General features: G+C 39.6%; 5 protein-coding genes across 6 annotated transcripts in view; 1 reads left to right on the forward strand and 4 right to left on the reverse strand.

Moving 5' to 3' along the window:
- The window catches only part of LOC128877443 (oxidative stress-induced growth inhibitor 1-like), an 11328-nt gene extending 6494 nt beyond the window's left edge, over positions 1–4834 (forward strand). For both annotated transcript variants that reach the window (XM_054124758.1, XM_054124757.1), the window contains exons 2-7: positions 293–373; positions 1526–1983; positions 2111–2361; positions 2474–2739; positions 3213–3629; positions 3875–4834. In XM_054124758.1, coding sequence (XP_053980733.1) covers positions 313–373; positions 1526–1983; positions 2111–2361; positions 2474–2739; positions 3213–3629; positions 3875–4116 — 1695 coding nt within the window. In that variant the 5' untranslated portion in view covers positions 293–312 and the 3' untranslated portion in view covers positions 4117–4834. The remainder of the gene's footprint in view (positions 1–292; positions 374–1525; positions 1984–2110; positions 2362–2473; positions 2740–3212; positions 3630–3874) is intronic.
- Positions 4835–6289: 1455 nt separating this feature from the next.
- LOC128877448 (syntaxin-16) lies at positions 6290–7951 on the reverse strand. Its single transcript, XM_054124763.1, has 5 exons — positions 7769–7951; positions 7460–7678; positions 7116–7323; positions 6784–7043; positions 6290–6702 (listed from the first exon to the last, which is right to left on the reverse strand). Exons 1-5 carry the CDS (start codon positions 7847–7849, stop codon positions 6493–6495), a joined length of 978 nt encoding a protein of 325 aa, XP_053980738.1. The 5' UTR covers positions 7850–7951; the 3' UTR covers positions 6290–6492.
- A 920-nt stretch (positions 7952–8871) lies between these two features.
- On the reverse strand, positions 8872–10626 carry LOC128876839 (venom protease-like). Its single transcript, XM_054123558.1, has 6 exons — positions 10473–10626; positions 10169–10270; positions 9652–9930; positions 9466–9567; positions 9196–9347; positions 8872–9115 (listed from the first exon to the last, which is right to left on the reverse strand). Exons 1-6 carry the CDS (start codon positions 10528–10530, stop codon positions 8957–8959), a joined length of 852 nt encoding a protein of 283 aa, XP_053979533.1. The 5' UTR covers positions 10531–10626; the 3' UTR covers positions 8872–8956.
- A 275-nt stretch (positions 10627–10901) lies between these two features.
- LOC128877550 (uncharacterized) lies at positions 10902–16552 on the reverse strand. The gene is made up of 14 exons (XM_054124937.1): positions 16536–16552; positions 15745–15830; positions 15552–15628; positions 15360–15446; positions 14957–15247; positions 14773–14874; positions 14533–14684; positions 14281–14435; positions 13054–13113; positions 12791–12867; positions 12548–12646; positions 12084–12401; positions 11913–12017; positions 10902–11455 (listed from the first exon to the last, which is right to left on the reverse strand). Exons 3-14 carry the CDS (start codon positions 15607–15609, stop codon positions 11070–11072), a joined length of 1890 nt encoding a protein of 629 aa, XP_053980912.1. The 5' UTR covers positions 15610–15628; positions 15745–15830; positions 16536–16552; the 3' UTR covers positions 10902–11069.
- Positions 16553–18158: 1606 nt separating this feature from the next.
- Positions 18159–20562, reverse strand: LOC128876838 (venom protease-like). The gene is made up of 7 exons (XM_054123557.1): positions 19908–20562; positions 19698–19783; positions 19501–19587; positions 19090–19380; positions 18750–18851; positions 18511–18662; positions 18159–18398 (listed from the first exon to the last, which is right to left on the reverse strand). Exons 2-7 carry the CDS (start codon positions 19762–19764, stop codon positions 18240–18242), a joined length of 858 nt encoding a protein of 285 aa, XP_053979532.1. The 5' UTR covers positions 19765–19783; positions 19908–20562; the 3' UTR covers positions 18159–18239.
- Positions 20563–21582: the final 1020 nt, after the last annotated feature.

The raw sequence follows: 21582 nt of genomic DNA on the forward strand, positions 1-21582 counted from the left end.
GACACCCTGTATAATGGCGCGGTCGAACGTTCCTACTATCTCGTTTTACACCTACTAGCCAGCAGTAAATTTCTCTTGACACTTTACGCTCATTTCCAACGACGGATATAAATTATCTCCGCTGTTTCCTGTTTTTATTGTCTGTTTTTCATATTAAATACGCGTGGTCGCGGGGCGCTCGAGAAAGTACTAATCGTCGTTTTAACGAGGCTTATTAAGCGCTTCCGTGACGCGGACGGTTCACTTTCGTCTCGAGTAAATTTAATCGAATATTTTTAATCGTTTGTTGCAGTCCTTGAAATCGGAGAAGCGATGCAAAATTGTTACGACGACGACGATCGCAACGTCGTCTATAAGGATGTGGTCATTATAGGTATGGCTCGTTTAATACCGAAACCGCGATCGACGGTATTCGATTCCAACGCATCGTGGACCAATTAAACATTGAAACCGTTAATCCTTTCAAGATCGATAACAAGCGGAACGATTTTCTTCCTCCTCTTCCTCTTTCTCTTCTTCCTTTACTTTTGGGAGGAAACCACGTTAGGTGGTTTCCAAATATTAAACGTCCTTTGTATTTTCTTTAAATATAGAGAAAGATTCAGAACACCTTTTCGATGCAACAGGTGTTTACCGCGCGGTGCTTCTCACCTAAAAAGAAAACAAACCGCTACACGCGTAAAGGATGCAGCAGTGACCTTCGAAACAACTACGAGAACGTAAACGGAACCGTGCATTCCAAGTTGGGTGATCGAATGGTTTCATTGAATGAAGAATGATCAGAAGTAATTGCGACCAAATGATCAATCAAATCGATCGCTTTCGATAACGGTTCACGGTCGTTCGTTGCAATTGGTAGTTACAGTTATTATTGAAGATGATCGACGATTAAACTTATCGTTACATACTGTCGCTCGTGCTCGATTCGAGCGATTATTAATCTTTTATTGCTAACGAAGTAGATTTCGTTATCTGGAGTATATTATGTGATTATTTAAATATTTATTTCTCGAAATAAAATAATTCGAGATAACGTGTTCCGTGAAATATTATTTCAAGCAACGTTACTTCGAAAGAGTTTACGTCGTCCTCTGGGAATATTCAATTTAGAAATAAACGATGCGGTCCACGATGCGTTAAGAGAGATGAATCCTCAACCTGCATTATAGAATAGATCAGAACAGAGTTTAGCAAATCTTTTTTGTAAGGAGTTGCGTAATCAAAACTGTATTGGAGATCGCCCTCTTTGAAAAAAAAAAACTACATGCGTCGACCATATGGTGATTAAAATTTTACTACATCCTTAATGATTCACTTACAATTCACTCGTTACATATTTCACAAGAAATGCGTCTTTGCTTAAGAAAACTAATTAGTGCTTCGTCATACAGACAGCGCGCGTGGTTTACTCTCAAAGATGGCGATCTCGTTGGACCTTACAAGTCCCAAACCGGCGCCCAACACTTATAAATTAGTGTTGGGGACTGATTCGAGCGCCATTGGCTTACGATTGTGTTTGATTTAGGAAATGGACCCAGCGGAATATGTCTTTCTTACATGCTCGCCGGGAACTGGCCGTACTATACCGGCGAGCCACATCCTGGGGACGAGATGCTCACCGCGAGACTGCACTTCAGCACCAGACCAGAGGAGTGCAGCCCCGCGTCCATGGACGACGAAACCAGAAACGGGACGAGCAATAGGTGGCAGCAGAGCAAGTCTGATCGATGCGAATCGAGGAGCCAAGGGAGAGGGTTGGCTCGCAGCACGCGCTGCAAACTCGAACACCTCTCTTCCGGGATAGAGGGTAGAGTGGGTGGTCGACCTTTGGCTCTTCTGATGGACCAACTTCAACATCCTTGCGTGGATGCTGGTCTCGACGTGCCGTCTCTGCTCACGTGGAAATCCGTCGATCAGCATCCCGAACACAAAGTCATCGATCACGTCGTCCTTGGGAAAGGTCAACCTGGTGGTGCCTGGCAGGTAATCTATCAAACGCGTGGACTGGGGATAGAAAACATTTGGTAGGAATAATAAACGATGAATAAGCGCTTTAAGTCAGGCTTTAGTTAGGTTTTAGTTTGATCTTTACGAATGTATTCGACTGCAGACGATGGATCCAAACGTGTTGACCATCAGCTTGAATCGATGGATGTCGTTACCAGACTTGGAGATACGGCAATGGGAGAAGATGGTGGAGTCCGAATTACTTCGGACAACTAATTCAACGGAGGGTGGACCATGCGCGTTCCAAGAAAGGCTGAACGCGAGTAAAACGACTAGCAGAATTTCCGTAGGCACTGTAGCCGCCTACTATAAAGACTACGTTCGCAGAAAAGGATTGGAGCAATTCTTTCGATGGTTTGTATAGCATAGATAACGTAAACACACCAATAAAATCACTGTCTCTACTGGTTATCTACCAGTACTTGATTACTCGTTATATAACTTCACTTCGAGTATCGTTTTGCAGCGGAACTACGGTTACTTCGGTGAGGCCAGCCCGCGTTTCGAATGCCGACGAGACAGACAATCGTTACGGATGGCTGGTGGAGGGGTTCGAGAACAAAACTGGAAAAGTGTTCCGATATCGATGCAAACGTGCCGTTCTTGCCACGGGCACCACCGATTTGTCCAATCAGTTAGGGATACTCGGGGAAGATTCACATCCCGAGTGGGTGACGCATGATCTGAATGACCTGGAGTCGAGATTAGATCGTCTGGTCGATCAATATCACGGTACGTGAGAATGTTCTTTCATTCCCTTTCCTGCTAGACGCTTTCGATATTTCACATTTGCGACCACAGGAATAATCTAATCTAATCCAGTGCCATGATGTCATTCTTTGAAAAATTGAATAATTTTTGGATCAACCTGACTTGACAAATTGAGTAACGTCTCTCTTGCTGGCATTCGCTCATAATTCTTTATGCAAAGTGATTCGTAACAGATTATCCTACACGTAACGAGCATAGATAGAATTTCAAACTAAACGCGACGACTGTAAACGCCAACGTCAGGCAGTTTTCAGAAATAAAATTTCCCTCCTTGATATCTGGAAGTCCTCCAGCTGGCGTATGCCCCTGGGTAAGATTCTCAAGCCCGTATCTTAATCCGTCCCCAAAGTGTTTCGACGAAATTCGCGCGTTGTCTCGAAAGTCGTTCGATTTGGCACGCGATAACCCTGAACGATCGATTGGTGCGATTACAGATGAAGAATTGGCAGACCGCGTCGAGCCTGTTCTTATAATCGGCGCTGGACTTAGCGCAGCTGACGCGATAATCGCTGCTCGTTTCCGAGGTATACCCGTGTTGCACGCGTTCCGGGATCCGTCGAGCGAATGGAGTAAATCGAAAGACGAGAGGATATATCACACCAAGTTCGACAGGTTGCAGGGACTCCCCAGTTCCATGTATCCCGAATACCATAAGGTTTACGAGATGATGGCCGACGGGGGTACCAATTACCCTCTCTACAGAGCGTTGCAAGGATACTCGCTGATCGGTTTCGACGGAAATGGAGGCGATAGCATGGATGTAGACGAGTCCCAGAGCCGAGTGGTCACACTTCTAGCTCCCGATGGACAGCTTAGGGTGTTTCGCGTATCTGTCGTGGCTATACTCATCGGTACGTACCGTGGGACTATAGTCGCTGGAAGGGATCTTGTGAGGTCGTCCTACGGATCAGTTACCTGGCCCAATAAACCAATAACTACTGTTTCGGTTTACGACCTCACAAGATCCCTTTCAGCGACTATACCTCTAATCAGTAGACTACGGTAAAACCTTGATTTTTGGTGGAGCTTAAATCGAGGTTTGACTGTATTTACGCAAGTGCCAATATTATAATTATAAGGAAATATTTATTCGCAGGGTACAAGCCTGACCTGTCCTATCTGGAAGGTAACGGTATCGGCCTCGGAAGATTGCCTGATAAGCCCATAGACCGTAAATTGAATCCAATCGACGTTGACAATTTCACCTACGAGGTGGTTAAAGCGCCGAGACCTGGTCTGTACGCCCTGGGTCCTCTGGTCGGGGACAACTTTGTACGATACATACTTGGGGGAGCGTTTGGGATCTTAGCTCACATTTTAAATACCTCCAGCTCATGAGCTAAACCTTCACGATCCTCCCAACGGTGTAAATGTGTGTAAATTTTTCGATCTCGGTTGTTGTGCATTCAGACACTGCTAATAGTGAACGTGCGACACAGCGTTATCAGATTTGACACAATTTTCGTCAACAGCTACACGCGTAGTCAGTATTACGAGCGTCAGAAGCAGCCCATCAAGGGTGTTGATACTAGTGTTTACTCGATTATGACGTTTTACCGATGCCAGTTTCAACGCGTATGCGCGAAAATTGTGTCTAATTTGGGAGTACCGGTACAACGACGCACTGACGGATTTGCGTGTATCAAGAATGGGCAAAGAAAGTATGCAGATAAAACTGTCGATTGTATTCGTTGAATGAAAATTAGAGTTCGAATTATAATATTGTAAATTTCACAATGAAAAGGTATATATATCTGTTGAATCACGTTTTTATATTTTCTACGCAGAATCGGTACGCGTTCCTCTACACGAACCAAGAACAGCATTTGTTGCAGTAACGAGTTCTATTTTGAATTAATGGGAACGCGTTTAAATTCTTATCGATACTTTTTTTTTGTACAATTTCTTATCTCTTATATTTTATCCGTCGATGCTTTATACGTAAATTGTAACATAAAGCTTACACAAGTTTTATTGTTACAACTTATAATTTAACGAATACTTAATTATTATAAGAAATTAGCGTTATAACAAATAAATGAAAGTGCATATTGCATATTATTTGTTTCCACATGTTCTCGAGTCCAATTACGAGTTGGCCGTGCCGCCAACTTTGGACAGAGTGGGGAGAGAAACTTGAGAACGAGGAAAGGATTAAATAATCTTACATTCCCCCTCTCGAAATGAGCTCCAAGTGCTCAATTAATCGTCGCTTCGTTTTGTTTAAATTAAACAACGCGAATTACTAGACTATCTCAATGGATGGTATCCATTTTCTGGTTTAGTCGGTAGATCTGCGGTAATAATACTTACCAGACTCTATTGTCGTGAGAAAAACTATGATCCAGTAACAACATCTTCGTTCGATAGTCCCATGATGCATAATTTGTTTTGTTTTTTGAACAAAAATGTTCAGGTTTTGTCATCCGACATTTTCAAAAACGTGGTTCGTTTTATACTTCTTCATTATCTTCGTTATGCATTCTGGACTAGCATTAACTGAGCCCATGATCATTTGTTGATTACGAAATTAGGAACATTATTATACACTTTGATGAACATTTATTTAGTATAAGAAACTTGCATTATAAAAGAAAATGCATATTGCATATTTCTGTATGTTTTCGAGTTAGCTGTACCGCCAACTATAGCTCGCGTGGAGAGAAAAACTTGAGAACGAAAAAAAAAAACTAAATTTGTATATAAATACGTATATCGTATTTGCAAGCAAGAAAATCGTCTATACTTTGTAAGGGTAGTATTTTTTTAAAACTCAACTTACGTATAAGATTTTTAGAAGATTGAATACCGTGCTTGTTAGACGAATGAGATTTAAATAAATTATGTAGATATCATATGTAAATATACGTATTGCTCAGTTTGAAATTAAAAAAACAAAATCCACTGTTTAAATGAAAGTTATTTTTATACCGTCAAGTTTGCTGAAATATAATTCTTTTATTAGAGAAAGAATAACATTACATAGATGCGTTAAGCTTGACCACGAATACTTTCTAAAACAGTGAAGTGACTATATATGGTAATTAATTTATTCACAGGTATTCTTGTTATTCATTTGACAAATTTGGTTTTATGTATGAACACGTTGGATGTTTCCCCCACCCCTCTCTTTCGTTCGTTCAAGAGTACGAGCTTGGTTATAAATTATCTCGTGTAGCAACCATGTTTCTAATATAAATATATATTACAATCAACCTAAACTTAAAATACGGTTAACTCCGACATGTATGATTACGAAACGAACGATGCCCCGCACATTTCGTTACTAATTGGAATGACTTTACGAACAGGAGAACAGTTTGTGTTGTCATAAGCTAAAAACATTAATGTAACTTTCGAAACCTTGTAAAAGAAGGATTTCTTTGTAATGATAAATTATATTTAGGAATCACTGTACACTAGCATTAGTTCCCTACGCGCTACTCCAAAAAAGAAGTAACAGTCATTGTTATTGGGTATCAAAAAACAGCGTTAGCGATGTAATCGTATCCATCATATTCACGGAGACGATAGAACTTGTAACAAGTTCGAATTATCAGTGCGGCACCATTCTCCTGCTCATCTCACTTATTACGATATTTATAATATCGTCCATAAATAATTTTTCCCGCGCAGAATACGTGTTTTAAATATGTTTCCCATCAAGAATTGTCTACATATTACTTTTTGCCCAATTCATATGGATATCGTGCCTTACGTCTTAAATATGATGAAAAGAAAACTAACTACGATAATTGCCACTGCAAGAATGACTATACAGTACAATTTTTTATTGGCTCTCTGATAAGAGTCCGCCTTTTTCAATTGTTTATAGCCTTCCTGTACCTGTACTTGCGTTTGCTCAATATTAAAATCGATTCTATCCAAGACAGTGCCCTGATCCTGCACCATATTTGCTAAGTCCTGTTCAGACAAAGTTTCTTGCTTAAAATTTTATATTATATAAATTTCTACTGTACCAAAGGTACTGTTTGAGTTCCTTACTTTGAATATATACCGAAGATCCGCTATACTTTGAACTATGCTGCCAATTTGTTCTTCTCTTTCCTCTGCTAACTTTATTCTATCTTCCGTATCTTCCAGTTGTAAAAGTACGGAATCTTGTCGTTGTTCATTGACGTGCCAAGTCTCTGAGTTTGTTTCACTGGATTCCATTAACCATGTGTCTGTTCCAGTGTTATTTGAAAATATAGATTGATCTTCGGTAAAAAATTGATTGCTCCTCTCTTCTCTCGATTTTACCTCTATAATCGTAAAAATTGTTTTAAGAATTTATTTGAAATATTTCTAATTTCGGAAAATCGTATAAATCGTACGTGTTAAGTAGTAATTCTGAGCTGATCTGTATCGAAAACCCAATTCTTGCAAAGCAGTGGAAAGAGCCATAACTGCGTTCGAGGCTAACCGACGCTCTACAGGTTTGTTATTGTGTCTGGCAGTAGTTTTAATAGATTGTACCTGGCGGTAACCGCTCGAAAATGCGCGTCCTATTTCTCGCGTTAGTTGCTCCATTTGTCTCTCTTCCTGTAGACATGTTTTTAACGATATGCTCTCTAACAATTAAGTAATCAAAATAAATCAAAACGATTGCAAGTACGACTGATGCTGTGTACTCAACAATTCATATTTTTCAACTATCCCAATCAAATCATAAACGAACCTTTGACGTATCGTCTAATGTTGGTCTGGTTAACTGTTTAGCTTGTAACTCTATTAGGCTGTCTATCTTTACTCGTAATCTACTTAAAATATACTGTGTCTCTTCCAAAGCATCTATCCAAACAGGTGGCGCATTACTTTCCAAATTGATGTTACTTAATTCTACACTATCGGAACTGCCAGTCTCTGGAGCCACTAACGCCATTCGATCGGACAGATTCTGGAAAGGTAAGTTACATTGTGTCAATTTAAAATTTTTTGTAAAGGGTTAATGTCACTAATCTTCCAATAGTTAAAGGTTATGCTATACCTGTTCAGCATATATGTGTTTGCTTTGTAATGCATTATTCCGCATCAAAATGAATGGTTCCGTTAAATTTCTCATTGCCATTTTTACTAATTTTATTTATTAATCAACAAAATTCACAATACTAGACTACTCATAGTCGGCTCTAAATAAATGCTTTCTGTTATACTCTATCTGTCATCATGATTAGATTGGAGTAAATGAAAACAGCTGTTCTATCAGTAGTACCATATTCAGATAGGGTATTTTCGATTTATTACTAGAAATTGAAACCGTGGCGCCATCGGTAGCGAAACGTCCAAGCTTGTCGTGAAAATAGTTCTCGTTTCTTGTCGCTAAATAACGCCACAAGTATGAAGTCTATTGACATTAAAATTTATGTAGTTTAAACATGTATTTTCAGTTGAAAATTAATATTACAATGCTTGTAGTATAATCAGGAAATCATTCTTGAATATTATACAAAAAATTATGTGAAGAAACTAACGTTGGTAATGTGATGTCAGTGGCGCCATCGGTGGCAAAACGCCCAAGTTCGTCGTGAAATAGTTTCTGTGTCTTGCCGCTAGATGACGTCAACGACGTAATTTTTACCGACTTTAAAATTATTACAAAATATTCGACAATAATCTTATAATTATGCTACCAGCATTGTAATATTAATATCCAATTGAGAAAATATGTTTAAACTATAAATTTTTACAATAAATTCTAATGTCGATAAATTTTATATTCGTGCGCCATCTAGCGGCAGTAAATAGGAACTATTTGACGACAAACTTGGACGTTTTACCGACGGCGCCACGGGTTCAATTTTTGGCGCTAATTTTAAATTAAAAAGTTAGAATCATCAAGTACATTGGCGTCATTCTTTCTACATTGCAAAAATAAGAATATATTTATTGATTCCGTGTGTGAGAAGGTGTGAGATTCTGATATCGAAAAACATCTGCGACGTCGCGAGATATACTTAATTTTAAGTTGCAAAGATAATTAACTGTTATTTTCCACATAGATATACTTAGTCCAAATAGTTTAACAAATAATGTAGAAAGGAGGATCTAGTCAGAATTAGTTAAAATAACATACTTTCGTAACATATTGGATCCTTTCCAGATTTTATTTATTTTCATCGTTCGAAACAATCTGTCGTATGAACTAACTTTATAAAAACGATTCGAGCTTCATCGATCATTTTTCCATCGACGTATTAATGAAGTCCAGATGATCTGCAACTCTGGTGTAGACACCTGGATAGTTGGGGTCAGCGCATTCCCACCCGAAACTAACAACGCCGACCACATAGTAATCTGTGTCATTGGTGTACATCAGAGGTCCTCCGCTATCACCCTGCAAGAGAAGATTTCAAAGTAAAAAGACAGTGAAGATATTTAATTAAATATCTATCGATAGCTTTAAAATACTGTTACCTGGCAAGAGTCTTTTCCTCCCTTCTCCAATCCAGCGCACATCATTTTATCGTTGACCACCAGCAGTGGATGGGGTTTATAATCCTCTTTGCACTTGTCGATATTTACTACAGGAAGCTTCACATGCATGAGCTCATTGTTCATTGGTCCACCTATGGAAACACAAAGAAATAAATGTTCAACTATAACCGTCTACAGGTTTCCCTACGCGGATACATTGTATAATTTTCATAGCTAACTAAGATCGTGTAAACATAGGCGAGCCCTCACCTACGTACACACTACCCCAGCCAGCAACGGTAACCATTTCACCGTCCAATCTATCGCTGTTAAGCGAGTTGTCCAGCGGGAGACAAACGGGGTGCAGATAGTCTAAAAATTACAGAAAATAATAATCAATCTCAACCCGATAGACAGGGTCCGTCTTAACCCTCGAAGGTGTTAATGGACACCCACCAGTAAATGTGACCTCATCCTTCAGTTTGAGAATGGCGATATCATTCAAGGTCTGCTTCACATCGTAATCAGGATGAACTATTCTCTCTTCGACCTCAACGTCGATAGGTCTGTTGCCATCTTTTTCCAATTCCACGACGCCCATCCGAACCATGACAGGCTCGTTCCCTAATATACAGTGAGCAGCTGTGATAACGTGCCTCGATGATATCAGGGAACCTCCGCACTTGAATTTTGGTGGGAAAGTGTATTTCAACGCGGCCATCCACGGCCAGTCACCTATGTCATAGAAAAACTGTAAATTTCCTATTTTCCAAGTAATTCATTCTCTTGTCAAATATTCTTAATGCAGTTGATACTTTTTACGACCACGTTATGGGTGTATCGGAGAGCTCATTGATAATTTTTTGCTTTAGTAAATGGACTCGCTGTTATCAATGTCAAAGTTCACCAATCGTGGCGGATTGATCGTTGGGAAATCGAATACGATGCAAGCGAGGTCTGGAGTTGTACGTACCTGGTTTTGACTTTTCACCACCTATCACGAAAGGTACGATACGTGGCACCATGCTGCGACCGCATGATGGTGGCCGCAAGGCCTTCGGATTCACCACGCCAGCTGAAAAATTTATGTTATTCCCGATAAATGCATCGCGTATTTCGAATACGGTGGAGCATTACATGTAGCAATTGCTCTGAGCGTGTTAAAATATTTTTATATCGCGTAACATATCATTGTATCGACGTGTAAAATAAATTCGATATAGATTTTGCATGCTTTAAACGGGTAAAATGAATAATTAAATTATTAAAGCACGAACCTTGAGCAGGTACCACGTACACCAGTATGGCAATTAACGCCAAACACTTGACCAACATATCGGACGGCTGCTGTCCTGGGACCAAATGAATACAAACGAAGTAAAGCTATTAAAATACTCCCCGAAACTGACAGCGAGAGCGGCGCGACGCTGGTATTTATACAGATATTTAGGAAAACAGCAGAAATCCTCAAATATCAGACCTTTAACTCGAGCGATACTTACGATACGCGTATATCGTGTTTACGCGGTCGATACGTTACAATGTAAAGTGCAAAATTGATAACCTAGATGAATAAACTGTTATCCGCTAACAAAACATCCGGGATGAGACACATACATGCGATATATTAAACAATTTTTTTCTTTTTATTGCAAAGACGAAACTTAACCACGTTCACGTTACACGCAAGTAATTACAATAAGGAATTAAAATATACTACATAGGAAGTAGACGTTAATCGTTATTGTTGTTTCATTGCTGATGTAACGAAGTCGAGGAACTCGGTAATTCTAGCGTAGACGTCAGGATATTTTGGTTGACCGCATTTGTAGCCGAAAGAAACTACACCTATCTTCGATGATCGACATTCCGTTTTATTTGCCCAATGACGTGTCTATGAAGTCGAGAAACTCTGTGACTCTGGCGTAGACGCCAGGAACCGTGGGTATGCCGCAACTGAAGCCAAAAGAAACGATCCCGACCTGATAGTAGGTACCATTCATGGCGTACATCAAAGGTCCTCCGCTGTCACCCTGGAAAAGTAATTGTAATCTATCGTTTATTCCCGATACGCCTGCAATCCAAGCGAAGTTGAAGGTAGCCACCTTGCAGGTATCTCTTCCTCCCTCTGCGGCTCCAGCGCACAACGAGCTATTGTCGACAACGGTCTCTGGCAGCAATATCTGGTAAGTGTCTATGCAATCGCTGAGATTCGCGACTGGCATCTCCACTTGCATGAGAGTGTCGCTGTATGGTCCTCCTGTGGAAATACAAAATTAAAAAAAAAATCCTTCACAGTTACGATATTACAAAATTATTTTCAAATAGAAGACTACAAGTGGCGATAACAAGATCGAGAATTGGCCACACGAATCCAACCCATTGTTACAGAATAACGAAATCACAGCCACTATCATGCACCTTTTGTGACGAGCCTCTCACAGTTAAACGTTTAATTGAAGAATGTCGAGGAATGCAGCGCGATCGAGTAGAATTCAAACTTTTAAATAATATGCAGACGATTCTCGACGATAGAAACGAATTTCTCAAACTGGTAGATATATTAACGAAACATGAAATAATGAATAAATTGTAATTGAATTGTAGATATTAACGCGGTCACTGATAACCACGTAGTTGATGTGACCTTAAACAAAGTAATTAAAAAAAAAAAAAAAAACAGTTATTTTGTACGATAGAGGAAGAAGATCACTGACCGTCATCCGCCTTTGCTCCCCAGCCAGCAACGGCGACATTCTTTCCAGTTAGGTGATCGTTTATAATAGACTCGACCGCAGGAAGACAAATTGGATGTATGTGTTCTGAAAATTACAATGTCTTGAAACGTCTTCTTTTACTGTTCTTAAATAAACGAAACGAAGACTCACCCGTAAACTGCACCTCTTGCTTCAGTTTGATAACGGCGACATCGTTTGCCCTAGTCGTCGAGTTGTACTCGGGATGCACCATCTTCAACTCGATGTCGAGGTCGATTCTTTCATCCTCAGCGGTCCGATTCACGTTTCCTTCGTACCTGTCTAGCGTCAAGACTCCGAGGCGAACCACGTATGGATCGACTAATCGCAGGCAGTGGGCAGCTGTCAGAACGTGCCTCGACGATATCAGGGCACCCCCGCACAGCCATTTTGGTTTCGTAGTACCAGGGTCGTTTGGAGACCCTAACGCGGCTATCCAGGGCCAGGCACCTAAGTCATAATGCGAGTATGAGTCTTGCTCTTCTCTGTTGAATAATTTCACTTCTTTTTTATCTCTTTCAAATGTAAACTATCAGATTGCTTTGTGAGAAAAGAATACAACGAGGTATATAACGAGGTACGATACTCGTGCGTACCTCGTTTCGCTTGTTCGCCACCCATCACCCTGGTAACCTGATCGACTTTGCTGGCACCGCAATCGGGAGGCTTCAAGATATTGGTCCAGTCCTCGTTCACTGTGGCAATTACAATTAGTTATTATTAAAATAAAATAAAATTATTGTTACAATATTTACTTATAGGACTTATAGGGACACTGTTATATCGAGTGTAACAGAGTTTTGTGTGGAATTGAAGAATAGACAATTCAAAGCGCAAACCTTGAGCAGACGCCGCAATTATTAACAAGGCGATTAACGCCAGGCCTTTGAACATCGTCTTGGACGTTGTTGATGTCCTGGAACAAAATTGAATCCAATTTAGCTTGAATTGGAAAGCAATGGATCCAGTGACAAGGAAACGCGCAAACAATAGATGTTGGTAGAAGGTGACAGGCGAAATTTTATATTTGTAACAGAAAGTGAGCTAGCTGCGAAAGTTGCTGCGAAAGTTACTGTGAAGATACTGTTTATATAAATGTAACCTTTCGTTGGATTCCGGATGGAAATTTCTTCGGTACTGACCGTGACAGTCACGCACCAATTACATTTATACTTCGGGTACAGTGGTTTGTTTTGTTGTTTTACAGTTATCTCGGGATAAACCTGTGACCCACGATGCCGTAACAATTATCCAATCAGGTGCTTGCTGGTACTTTCCATTGATAACGGATCTTGACAACTGTCGAAGACACGGGAAAGTTTTTCAAAGAATCGTACATTTTACGAATAATAGTCGAAGAGAAAGTTCGTTGCAAGACAAAAATAGGATGCAGAGAAATTCGGAACGTAACAATCTTTTGGAACGCGTAAACATAAATGACGTACTCCTGGATTTTCATTTATTACTCCGACCCCGATTAAGATAGCGTAACTGGATGAGTAAGCTATCTGGCAGCGAATGTTTCATTGAAATCGGTCCAGATGTTTTCCAGCTTATCGCGTACAATTACTAAAGTAAAACATCCGGATAAAACTTATGTAATAGTATAGATTACAGTATCAGCTGTTTCTCTTCATTGAAAGATAATACTTCGAACTTGATTAGCTTCACAACATTCGTAACCTTGTGCAGCGCAATTTGTCTGCGAACGATAGGACAACCGGGGTTAAACGATTCCGTTTAAATAGTCAACAAGTTTTGTTTGTAGTTTCATGATATTTATTCCAAAGTAGGATGACGTACATGTATTCATAAGTTATTCATAAGTACATGCATTCATATGTTACATGTTATCAACACTAATATAATATTGTACATAAACTATGTTCTCCATTAGTATGAATGAATTCCTTTTAAAGTTAATGGTTCTATTAAAAAAATTATAAACAAATGTGTAGTTCCATAGTTACTTAAAGAGTATGTACATCAGAAAATATCCTGCATTGTCTATCTACACGTATGGATAGCAATTTTTGTGATCTTGTTGTTTCTTCGAATAATTACTATTATAATGCAGAGTTACAAAAGAACCAAGGTGAACTTTCAACGAATCAAGTAAATATAAAAATATGTATAAGGAATAACGATTGAAATAGTGACGTTGGGTAGGTATGGAAAATTGTAGTCGCAGATAGAGGATATTCATTAATTTTAATGGAATCCCTTGTACATAAGCGAAAATAAAATTCTCGTACGAATTAACAACGAATTTGATTCACGATCTAAAATTATATTTCGAGATGTTCGTCGATCGGTATCTTCTGATTACTGCTTCATTGCTCGGATGATGAATTCTTTTTCGGCGGCGATTCTCATGAAGAGAGCAGGGTAGCCAGGTTGAGCGCATTTGTAGCTGTACGAGAAGATACCAATCGCGTAGAACTTGCCGTCTGCTTTCAACATCAGAGGTGCTCCGTTATCGCGCTGAAAACAGTAATTGTAAAAATTAATTCGATTAAATTGATTAATCTCAAGGCAATAAGATTACAAGTTGAAATTGCATAATCTCGAATACACTTACGTCGCAAGCGTTGTTTTCTCCGTCTTTATTTCCAGCGCATACGGTGCGGTCGTTGATCACCAGGTTTGGCAGTCCGCTGTAAGAGTCTCTGCAGCTTGGGATGGGAACAATGGGAATGGTAGCGTGTTTGAGAACGTCGCTCTGTGGTCCACCTACGAAAAGAAAACAGCGCTTAGTAGAACATTCCACGACGAAATCTATAAATTATTCGTTGCTACAAATGGAGAGACGTCCGCTCACCGGTGGAGGTCATTCCCCATCCAGCGACGGTAACCAATTTTCCGTGGTAGTTATCGGCTGAGAGAGGTGGGTCGAATGGGAGACAGATGGGGAGGAGGGAATCTGTAAATTAGAAAAAGAAATTAGTCCAGCACCTCTCTTTTGCACAAAACAAGCACTAACTCGTTGTTTCGTGTACACGTACTGCTAGGAATGACGTCCTTCTGCAGCTTGAGAATGGCGATGTCGTTTGCTTTCGTTTTTTCGTTGTATTCGCCGTGCACGATCGCTTGGTCGATTAGGATATCAACGCGGGAAGAGTTCGTCAGGCTCAAGGTACCGAATCGAACCAGGTACAGGTCAGGTTCCATTGTTGCGCAGTAAGCTGATGTGAGAACGTGTCTCACGGAGATCAGGGCACCTGCGCACTTGAAGAAAGGTTCGTCCACAGCCTGCGGGTTCCGGTATCCCAAAGCACCCATCCAGGGCCATTGGTCTGGAACGTTCCAAAAATCGCAGGTCAGTTTTACAGCGAATTCACATTAAAAAATACTTTCTTCTAATTCATTGAAATTTGTTGAAAATTATATACAAGTACAAAGACTCGCCTGGTTTGGATGCCTCGCCATCGACGATCTTGTTAATATTTACGTCCACCACAGGTTCGCCACATCTCGCCTCTCTGGCCGAGGAACCTGTCGAAGAATTTATATCGTTAATGGTACGTGCGTTGGACTGCGCTTTATGAATTACTATTAAAGATGCGAATGCACAAGGAAAAAGCAATTCAAAGAGCAAACCTTGGTCTGCAGCCACACACGCTAATAACGCGAACAACGCCAAACACTTGACCAACATCTTGGACTCTGCTGCTGTTCTGAAATCAAATGGAATCTGATAAATTGGAACGACGCGACGTACGAAAACTGGTGGAAAACAATAAGCAAATTGAATATGAAAATTTTATATTCGGTTTACTTGCTTCTAGCTTACCTTCTTGGTTTCGAGATTTCGTATTGTTTCGAAGTAGAGTCGCCTCTGCAACACTTCTCGAAACTGATGATGGGACCACTGCAACACTGCCATTTATACTACTCGTTACTCAACCGACAGATTATTAAATCATGAGGAAAATAAATAACCCGGATGAATACAATCTTATCCACTTTCGTTTCACTTATTACACCGAAAATAACACGGGTTACTGTTAATGATAAACTTGGCATGGGATTTATCGGTACATCGTATCCGTAAAGGCCATAGTGCGCGCAAAAACGATGAAAAATCCGATTTTCGCGAAAATACTCGATCACAATACATTCCATGCAACGTATTCGCTCCAATTGTTTTTCTAATTCTTCCAAGTAATACTAGACGCGATACGAATCGAGATTCATCCATTATATTCACTTTGAGAGCTTTCTATCATAGTAGCTTAATCTTCTCTCGTGATAATGCATACCAAATGAATTTTTCATTATAAATATATATATATGAATAAGCTTATAGATGTATATATTTATACAATATACACGTGATAATGCATACAGTCAATCCCATAAATATTCGTACCCTTTATGTCTATTGAAGAAAGTTTTCACATTACAAAATGAATTTTTCAATTACAAATATGTATATGATTAAGGTTACAGATGTATATATTTATACAAATATACACTTGGAAACGTGAAACCTAGCCAAAGAAATTTCTTCGATAGACGTGGAGGGTACGATTATTTACGGGACTGACTGTATTTTCAAAATATTCTCCCGTGTTATTTCACCGCTATCTCGCGATGAACCTGCGACCCGCGATGTCATACCGACTTCTCTGCTGTTTACCGGTACTTTCTTTTGACAGTAGCTTATATCCTGAAAAACATCGAACGAACAAACGTGTTTGGGTTACGTCATTTTTTGTTTACGCGTGATCAATTCCCTTGATAGATTTAACCATCAACTATTGGTCCAGGATCCTGTTGGCCGGGATCTACTAAGGATGGTTTAGGGATCCACAGGTTGCGAAGGACTCGAGTGGATCATAAACCTTATTTATGTTTTTTTTGACTGGGACATAATTTGGACAATAATTAACGAAATTACATGAAGAATCTGATTGCATAATTGAAAAATACCTTCGTTAAAAATGGTCCGCTTTTTGCGCGATGTGACGTATCATTTTAATCGGGAGAACACCAAGAATCCAATAGCATCGCGTTCAGGTTGATACCATGAAGAATAAAGAATTCGATTTTATGAAAATTGATGAGCCGATGATCGGCCGTTCGAACCTGGACGCTCGGCGGAGAACAAAAGAATTGCGAAACGTTCCATCGCGATGCAACTCTCATTCGAACGATCAAAGAGACTGGTCGAAGCGATTTGTCGTACGACAGCGATTTTGTCGTTTTCGTGTATGGGGCGTTTAAGTGTCGCGATAATTCTCTCTGGTTCCCATGGGCATACCCACCACTTCTAAGGACCGCTGCCTCGACTTTTCTGTATTGATCTATGAGAATGAAATAATAAAGGGCAATAAATAATTCCTTCTCATTAATGTACACTCTAATATATACTGTATTTAGTTAGTTCCTCTGGCCTCAATTTTGTATATTTAATTTATCTAACGAAGATTGCTAAACTGTTTTATTCGGTATTGTTTTTGATAATTCAACTCGTATTTTAGGTAAATTTTTTGTACCCAGGTTACGAAGAAAATTATTTCAGTTATTTTTATTAAAATTTATCGATTACATCATTCGTGAAATTGACAAGCATTCAGGTGTAAGGAAAAATGGAACAGATTACTGCGGAACATAAGTATTTATTTAAAGCTTCTTCTTTTTTGTCAAATTTTTTTTTTTGATAAAAGAACCGTTATCAATATCAGGGTATTCGTCCTTTTTCTACTTCCACGGATGAACATACTTTTTTTAGTAACCAATGAGCAATTCTTTGTCTGGATCAAAGTGATGTCATTGGAAAGAGCCATTCTAGCTTTCAGATTGATTAAATATTTTAATTGTATTATGTACAATTCGATGGATAGATACGTTTCCGAGTAACTATATTCATTGTTAAACGGAAACAATTGGAATTTTCCTTACAAACTTAGCGAACTTCTCGCCTCGAACGTTTCCTGAACATAAACAGTTATATTCTTCTACTTCGTTCTTTAAAACACCGACTCAAAGTTTCTTTTAATCATCGAGAACTTGGGATTATTTCTGTAAGCAAGTTTACTTAAATGTAAATTGTCAAGAAAACCTATGGACTACCTAGAATACTTATAATAAGCAGGGATAGGAATATCAACAGACATAGAATCCACGTTATTTTTCCATGCGTTATTTATTCAAAAACAACATCTTAAATTTATATTTTCTAATGTACAAAATGCACTCGAATATTAAACTCGTTTCGTTAAAGAAACTCCAAACGATGGATGTGAACGCCTGCCTTCTGGAGCATTACTCCAGCGATACTCTTTACATCTCGATTGCTTGTTTGATGAAATCCAGATACTCGGTGATTCTGGTGAAGATGCCAGGATATCCGCGTTCGGCGCACTTGTAGCTGTGGATGTAAAGACCGATCTCGTAAACGTTACCGTCGAAGAGCATCATCAGAGGTCCTCCGTTGTCACCCTGCGATGAAACAATTGTAAAAATTAAATCGCGAAAGAATTTGGCAGAAATTCGAAAGTCTGCAACCGCAGTCGTTGCAGGTTCGTTCATGGTACGTTCGTGGTTCTCTTACAATGCAAGCGTTGGTTCCACCAGCTACCTTTCCAGCGCAAATCGTGCGGTTAGTGATGGCCAGCGAAGGGAATCCAGAGTAGCTCTCTCTGCACTTTTCGTTGACGATGACGGGGACCATGCTTTGCTTGAGGAAGTTGCTCGGTGGTCCTTCTACAGAACGCAGTCCGAAATGAGGATTTGACGAGACATTATATAATTATAAATTACTCGGGACGATAGATGAGGATTGCTACTCACGGTACGAAGTTGAACCCCATCCAGCAATGTACGCGAATTTTCCGCCGAAGTCATCGTTTACCAAAGATTCTTTGTGTGGGAGACAGATGGGACGGAGGGAGTCTGAAAATTACAATAAAAATACGTTGTTACTCGTTACATCGTAAACTCAGAGCGTCGTCTCGAACGATTATCGAGTATCTTCTTCCGAGAAACCACCCTTATCTTCTACACCCCCTCTCCCTTTCTCCGTATTAATTGAAACCATCCCAAAGCAACTCCTTTCCAACAGTGTATCCTATACCAATTCATCCCCCATTCTTCTTTCGTTCGTTACGAATTCTAAAACTCCAACGCTCACCGCTGAAGATAACTTCCTTCTTCAGTGTGAGGACCGCGATGTCATTGGCCTTCGTCTTTTCGTTGTATTCACTGTGGACCTGTTTCTCTTCGATGTTGACGTCGACCGGTCTTTCACCGTCCAAAGTTAAGCTACTAAAACGAACCAAGATCAAGTTGTCGATTCCAGACGCGCAGTAAGCGGACGTCAGAACGTGTTTATTCGTGATCAGGGTAGCGCCACACTTGAAAACTGGAGTCGCGGTACCGTCTGGGTTCTTGTAACCTAATGCTCCCATCCAGGGCCAGGCATCTAAGACGTAACAAAAATCGTATGTATTTTCCTTCGGCCTACAAAGCTGATTTCATTTTATTTCGTTGTATCGAGGTACAGAGTATTTAATGAAAAATTCTGTATAATAGCCGTACGTACCCTTCTTCGCGGCAATACCACCGATTATTCTGTCGCTATAGACTCCCCTGGCGACACTAACTCCACACACAGGCGGCTCCAACAGACCTATCGAAGAAGTTGCATTACTCGTCGGATTTGCATTGCGTTCTTAACAAATTTAAGATCAGCGTAAAAACTGGGATACTGGTGAACGGATGACGATTTAAAATGCAAACCTTCAGCTGATGCGAACACAATCAGTGGACAAAGCAGGGCAATCGATGCCAAACATCTCGACACCATCTTGGATTTTGCTGATCTCCTGAAGCAAAATGAAACTTTTATTCTAATTGAAAATGGACTCGATTTTCAACCGAAAAGCAAATAACAAGACAGTCCGAACTCGTGAACACGTAAAAGTTACTTTCTCGACAAATTTCACTCACTTTTTTTTCTATCGGAGACTTGTAACTTGCAGGCAACACGTTTCGAAACTGACGACGAGTGTCCCGCTTCCACTGGTACTTATACCGCGTGTCATTCAACAAACAGATTGCACAAAAAATAATGAAAACAAATCACCCGGATGAGTACAATCTAATCAACCTTCTCTCGAATTATTGTACCGAAATTATAACGCGCGAGGGTCGCTGTTGCCGATAAACTTAGCAATCGTTACAAAGTATTTATCGGTACATCACATCCGCGAAGACTATACCGTAAACGAAAATAAGGGAAGCGATTTGACGTGAAAACACTCGATTACGATACGTTCTGTCGAACGCGTTTGTCCTACACTCTTTTTCATTAAAAGTGATACGACCGGATGCTGGTAATATTAACGAGTCGAAGAATGAAAAAGCTTTGCCCTCCAATAAACAGTTAGTCCACCAAAAACAAAAAAAAAAAATGTTTATCGACATATCACAAGCAAGGGTATCACGACATCCACCTCTCGATACTAACTTAACCCCGTAGTACTCCCTGTATCGTTTCCAATCCACTCCAGTTTCAGATAGTATATCTGTGTATTTTTTTTAAGAATTGTAAGACGCACATTTGTTCATCATTTTTCCTTCTTGCAATCTTAATGCATTTGCGACAAAACAGACGAGGGTTACCGGAAGAGGTTAAGAAGATAGCTATACATTTCATTCGATTGAAAGAAAACGTGCAATCTCTTAGTCTAAAAATATATACTTTTATTTTGAGAGCTTTCGACAGCAACAATTCCTTGTTACTTGTTAATTAATTGTTATCACGTGATTAACCTGTGACCCACGATACCCCAATAATTGACTAATCAGCTGTTTACTGCCACTTTCCTTTAACTATGAATCACATCCTAAAAAACATCGAATGAAGTTCGGAAAATATTTGAGGGTAGAGTGTCAGAGGATGCCTGTTGTATTGCAAAAGTTCTTTGCTACATCGGCAACTGTTGCACGGTACTCTGTTGGCTATGTAGAACCCAAACGTAATCGAAGAACTTACCACCAGAGCGACCTACATTGGACAATCTCTACTACCGATCAACTATTCTACATTATCAACTCGTCGTACAGTGGATGTAAACTATTACCAGGCGAATCGAATGTTTATATTGTGACCCTTTCCAAGCGTGGACTTTCAGGAATGGCTATGCTTTCTGTTTCGTCTGTGAGAGTTGTTGTTCTGAATAAGATAATAATCATTATCATTCAAACGAGATTCGTTGTGGAGAGAAGAGAAGTAAAAGAAAGTAAGTTTTTGGCAAATATTTCTTAAACATTGAAAATCACCAGATTTATTCCACAATTGTGCTTTCACTGTATTGTATAAACTGAAGCTTAATTTATAAAGTGACAAGTACTGAACCACGCGATGCTCACTATGACGATAATAAAGTTTAAATTTTGATTTATACGCTTCATTCGCGCCTTCCCACAGAATTAAGTCAACAGTGTCGCCATCTGCGAACAAAACGCTCAAATTCGTCGTCGAGTAGTTTCCATGTTTTGCACTTGGCATATAGACTTAAACATATATTTTCAATTGGATATTAATATTGCAATGCGTCTAGCATAATTACGAGAACATTGTTTAATATTATATAATAAACATAAAGTCGGTAAAAATTAT

Source organism: Hylaeus volcanicus, chromosome 5, assembly GCF_026283585.1.
Source record: "Hylaeus volcanicus isolate JK05 chromosome 5, UHH_iyHylVolc1.0_haploid, whole genome shotgun sequence".
Classification (NCBI taxonomy): domain Eukaryota; kingdom Metazoa; phylum Arthropoda; class Insecta; order Hymenoptera; family Colletidae; genus Hylaeus; species Hylaeus volcanicus.

Excerpts from the sequence above, each read along its gene's own strand:
- LOC128877448 (XM_054124763.1), bottom strand. The coding sequence starts at position 7,849 with ATGGCAATGAGAAATTTAACGGAACCATTCATTTTGATGCGGAATAAT. Across the intron at positions 7,679-7,768 it reads AACACATATATGCTGAACAG|AATCTGTCCGATCGAATGGC; the intron begins GTATAGCATAAC and ends TTACCTTTCCAG. Across the intron at positions 6,703-6,783 it reads ATCTTCGGTATATATTCAAA|GACTTAGCAAATATGGTGCA; the intron begins GTAAGGAACTCA and ends TTGTCTGAACAG.
- LOC128876839 (XM_054123558.1), bottom strand. The coding sequence starts at position 10,530 with ATGTTGGTCAAGTGTTTGGCGTTAATTGCCATACTGGTGTACGTGGTA. Across the intron at positions 9,931-10,168 it reads TGGTGAAAAGTCAAAACCAG|GTGACTGGCCGTGGATGGCC; the intron begins GTACGTACAACT and ends TCTATGACATAG. Across the intron at positions 9,348-9,465 it reads CTGGGGTAGTGTGTACGTAG|GTGGACCAATGAACAATGAG; the intron begins GTGAGGGCTCGC and ends GTGTTTCCATAG.
- LOC128877550 (XM_054124937.1), bottom strand. The coding sequence starts at position 15,609 with ATGTTGGTCAAGTGTTTGGCGTTGTTCGCGTTATTAGCGTGTGTGGCT. Across the intron at positions 12,018-12,083 it reads GCAAGAGGTGCAGTTTACGG|AACACATACATCCAATTTGT; the intron begins GTGAGTCTTCGT and ends TGTAATTTTCAG. Across the intron at positions 11,456-11,912 it reads GGGAGCAAAGGCGGATGACG|GAGGACCATACAGCGACACT; the intron begins GTCAGTGATCTT and ends GTATTTCCACAG.
- LOC128876838 (XM_054123557.1), bottom strand. The coding sequence starts at position 19,764 with ATGGTGTCGAGATGTTTGGCATCGATTGCCCTGCTTTGTCCACTGATT. Across the intron at positions 19,588-19,697 it reads TGTGTTCGCATCAGCTGAAG|GTCTGTTGGAGCCGCCTGTG; the intron begins GTTTGCATTTTA and ends CTTCTTCGATAG. Across the intron at positions 19,381-19,500 it reads TGGTATTGCCGCGAAGAAGG|ATGCCTGGCCCTGGATGGGA; the intron begins GTACGTACGGCT and ends GTTACGTCTTAG.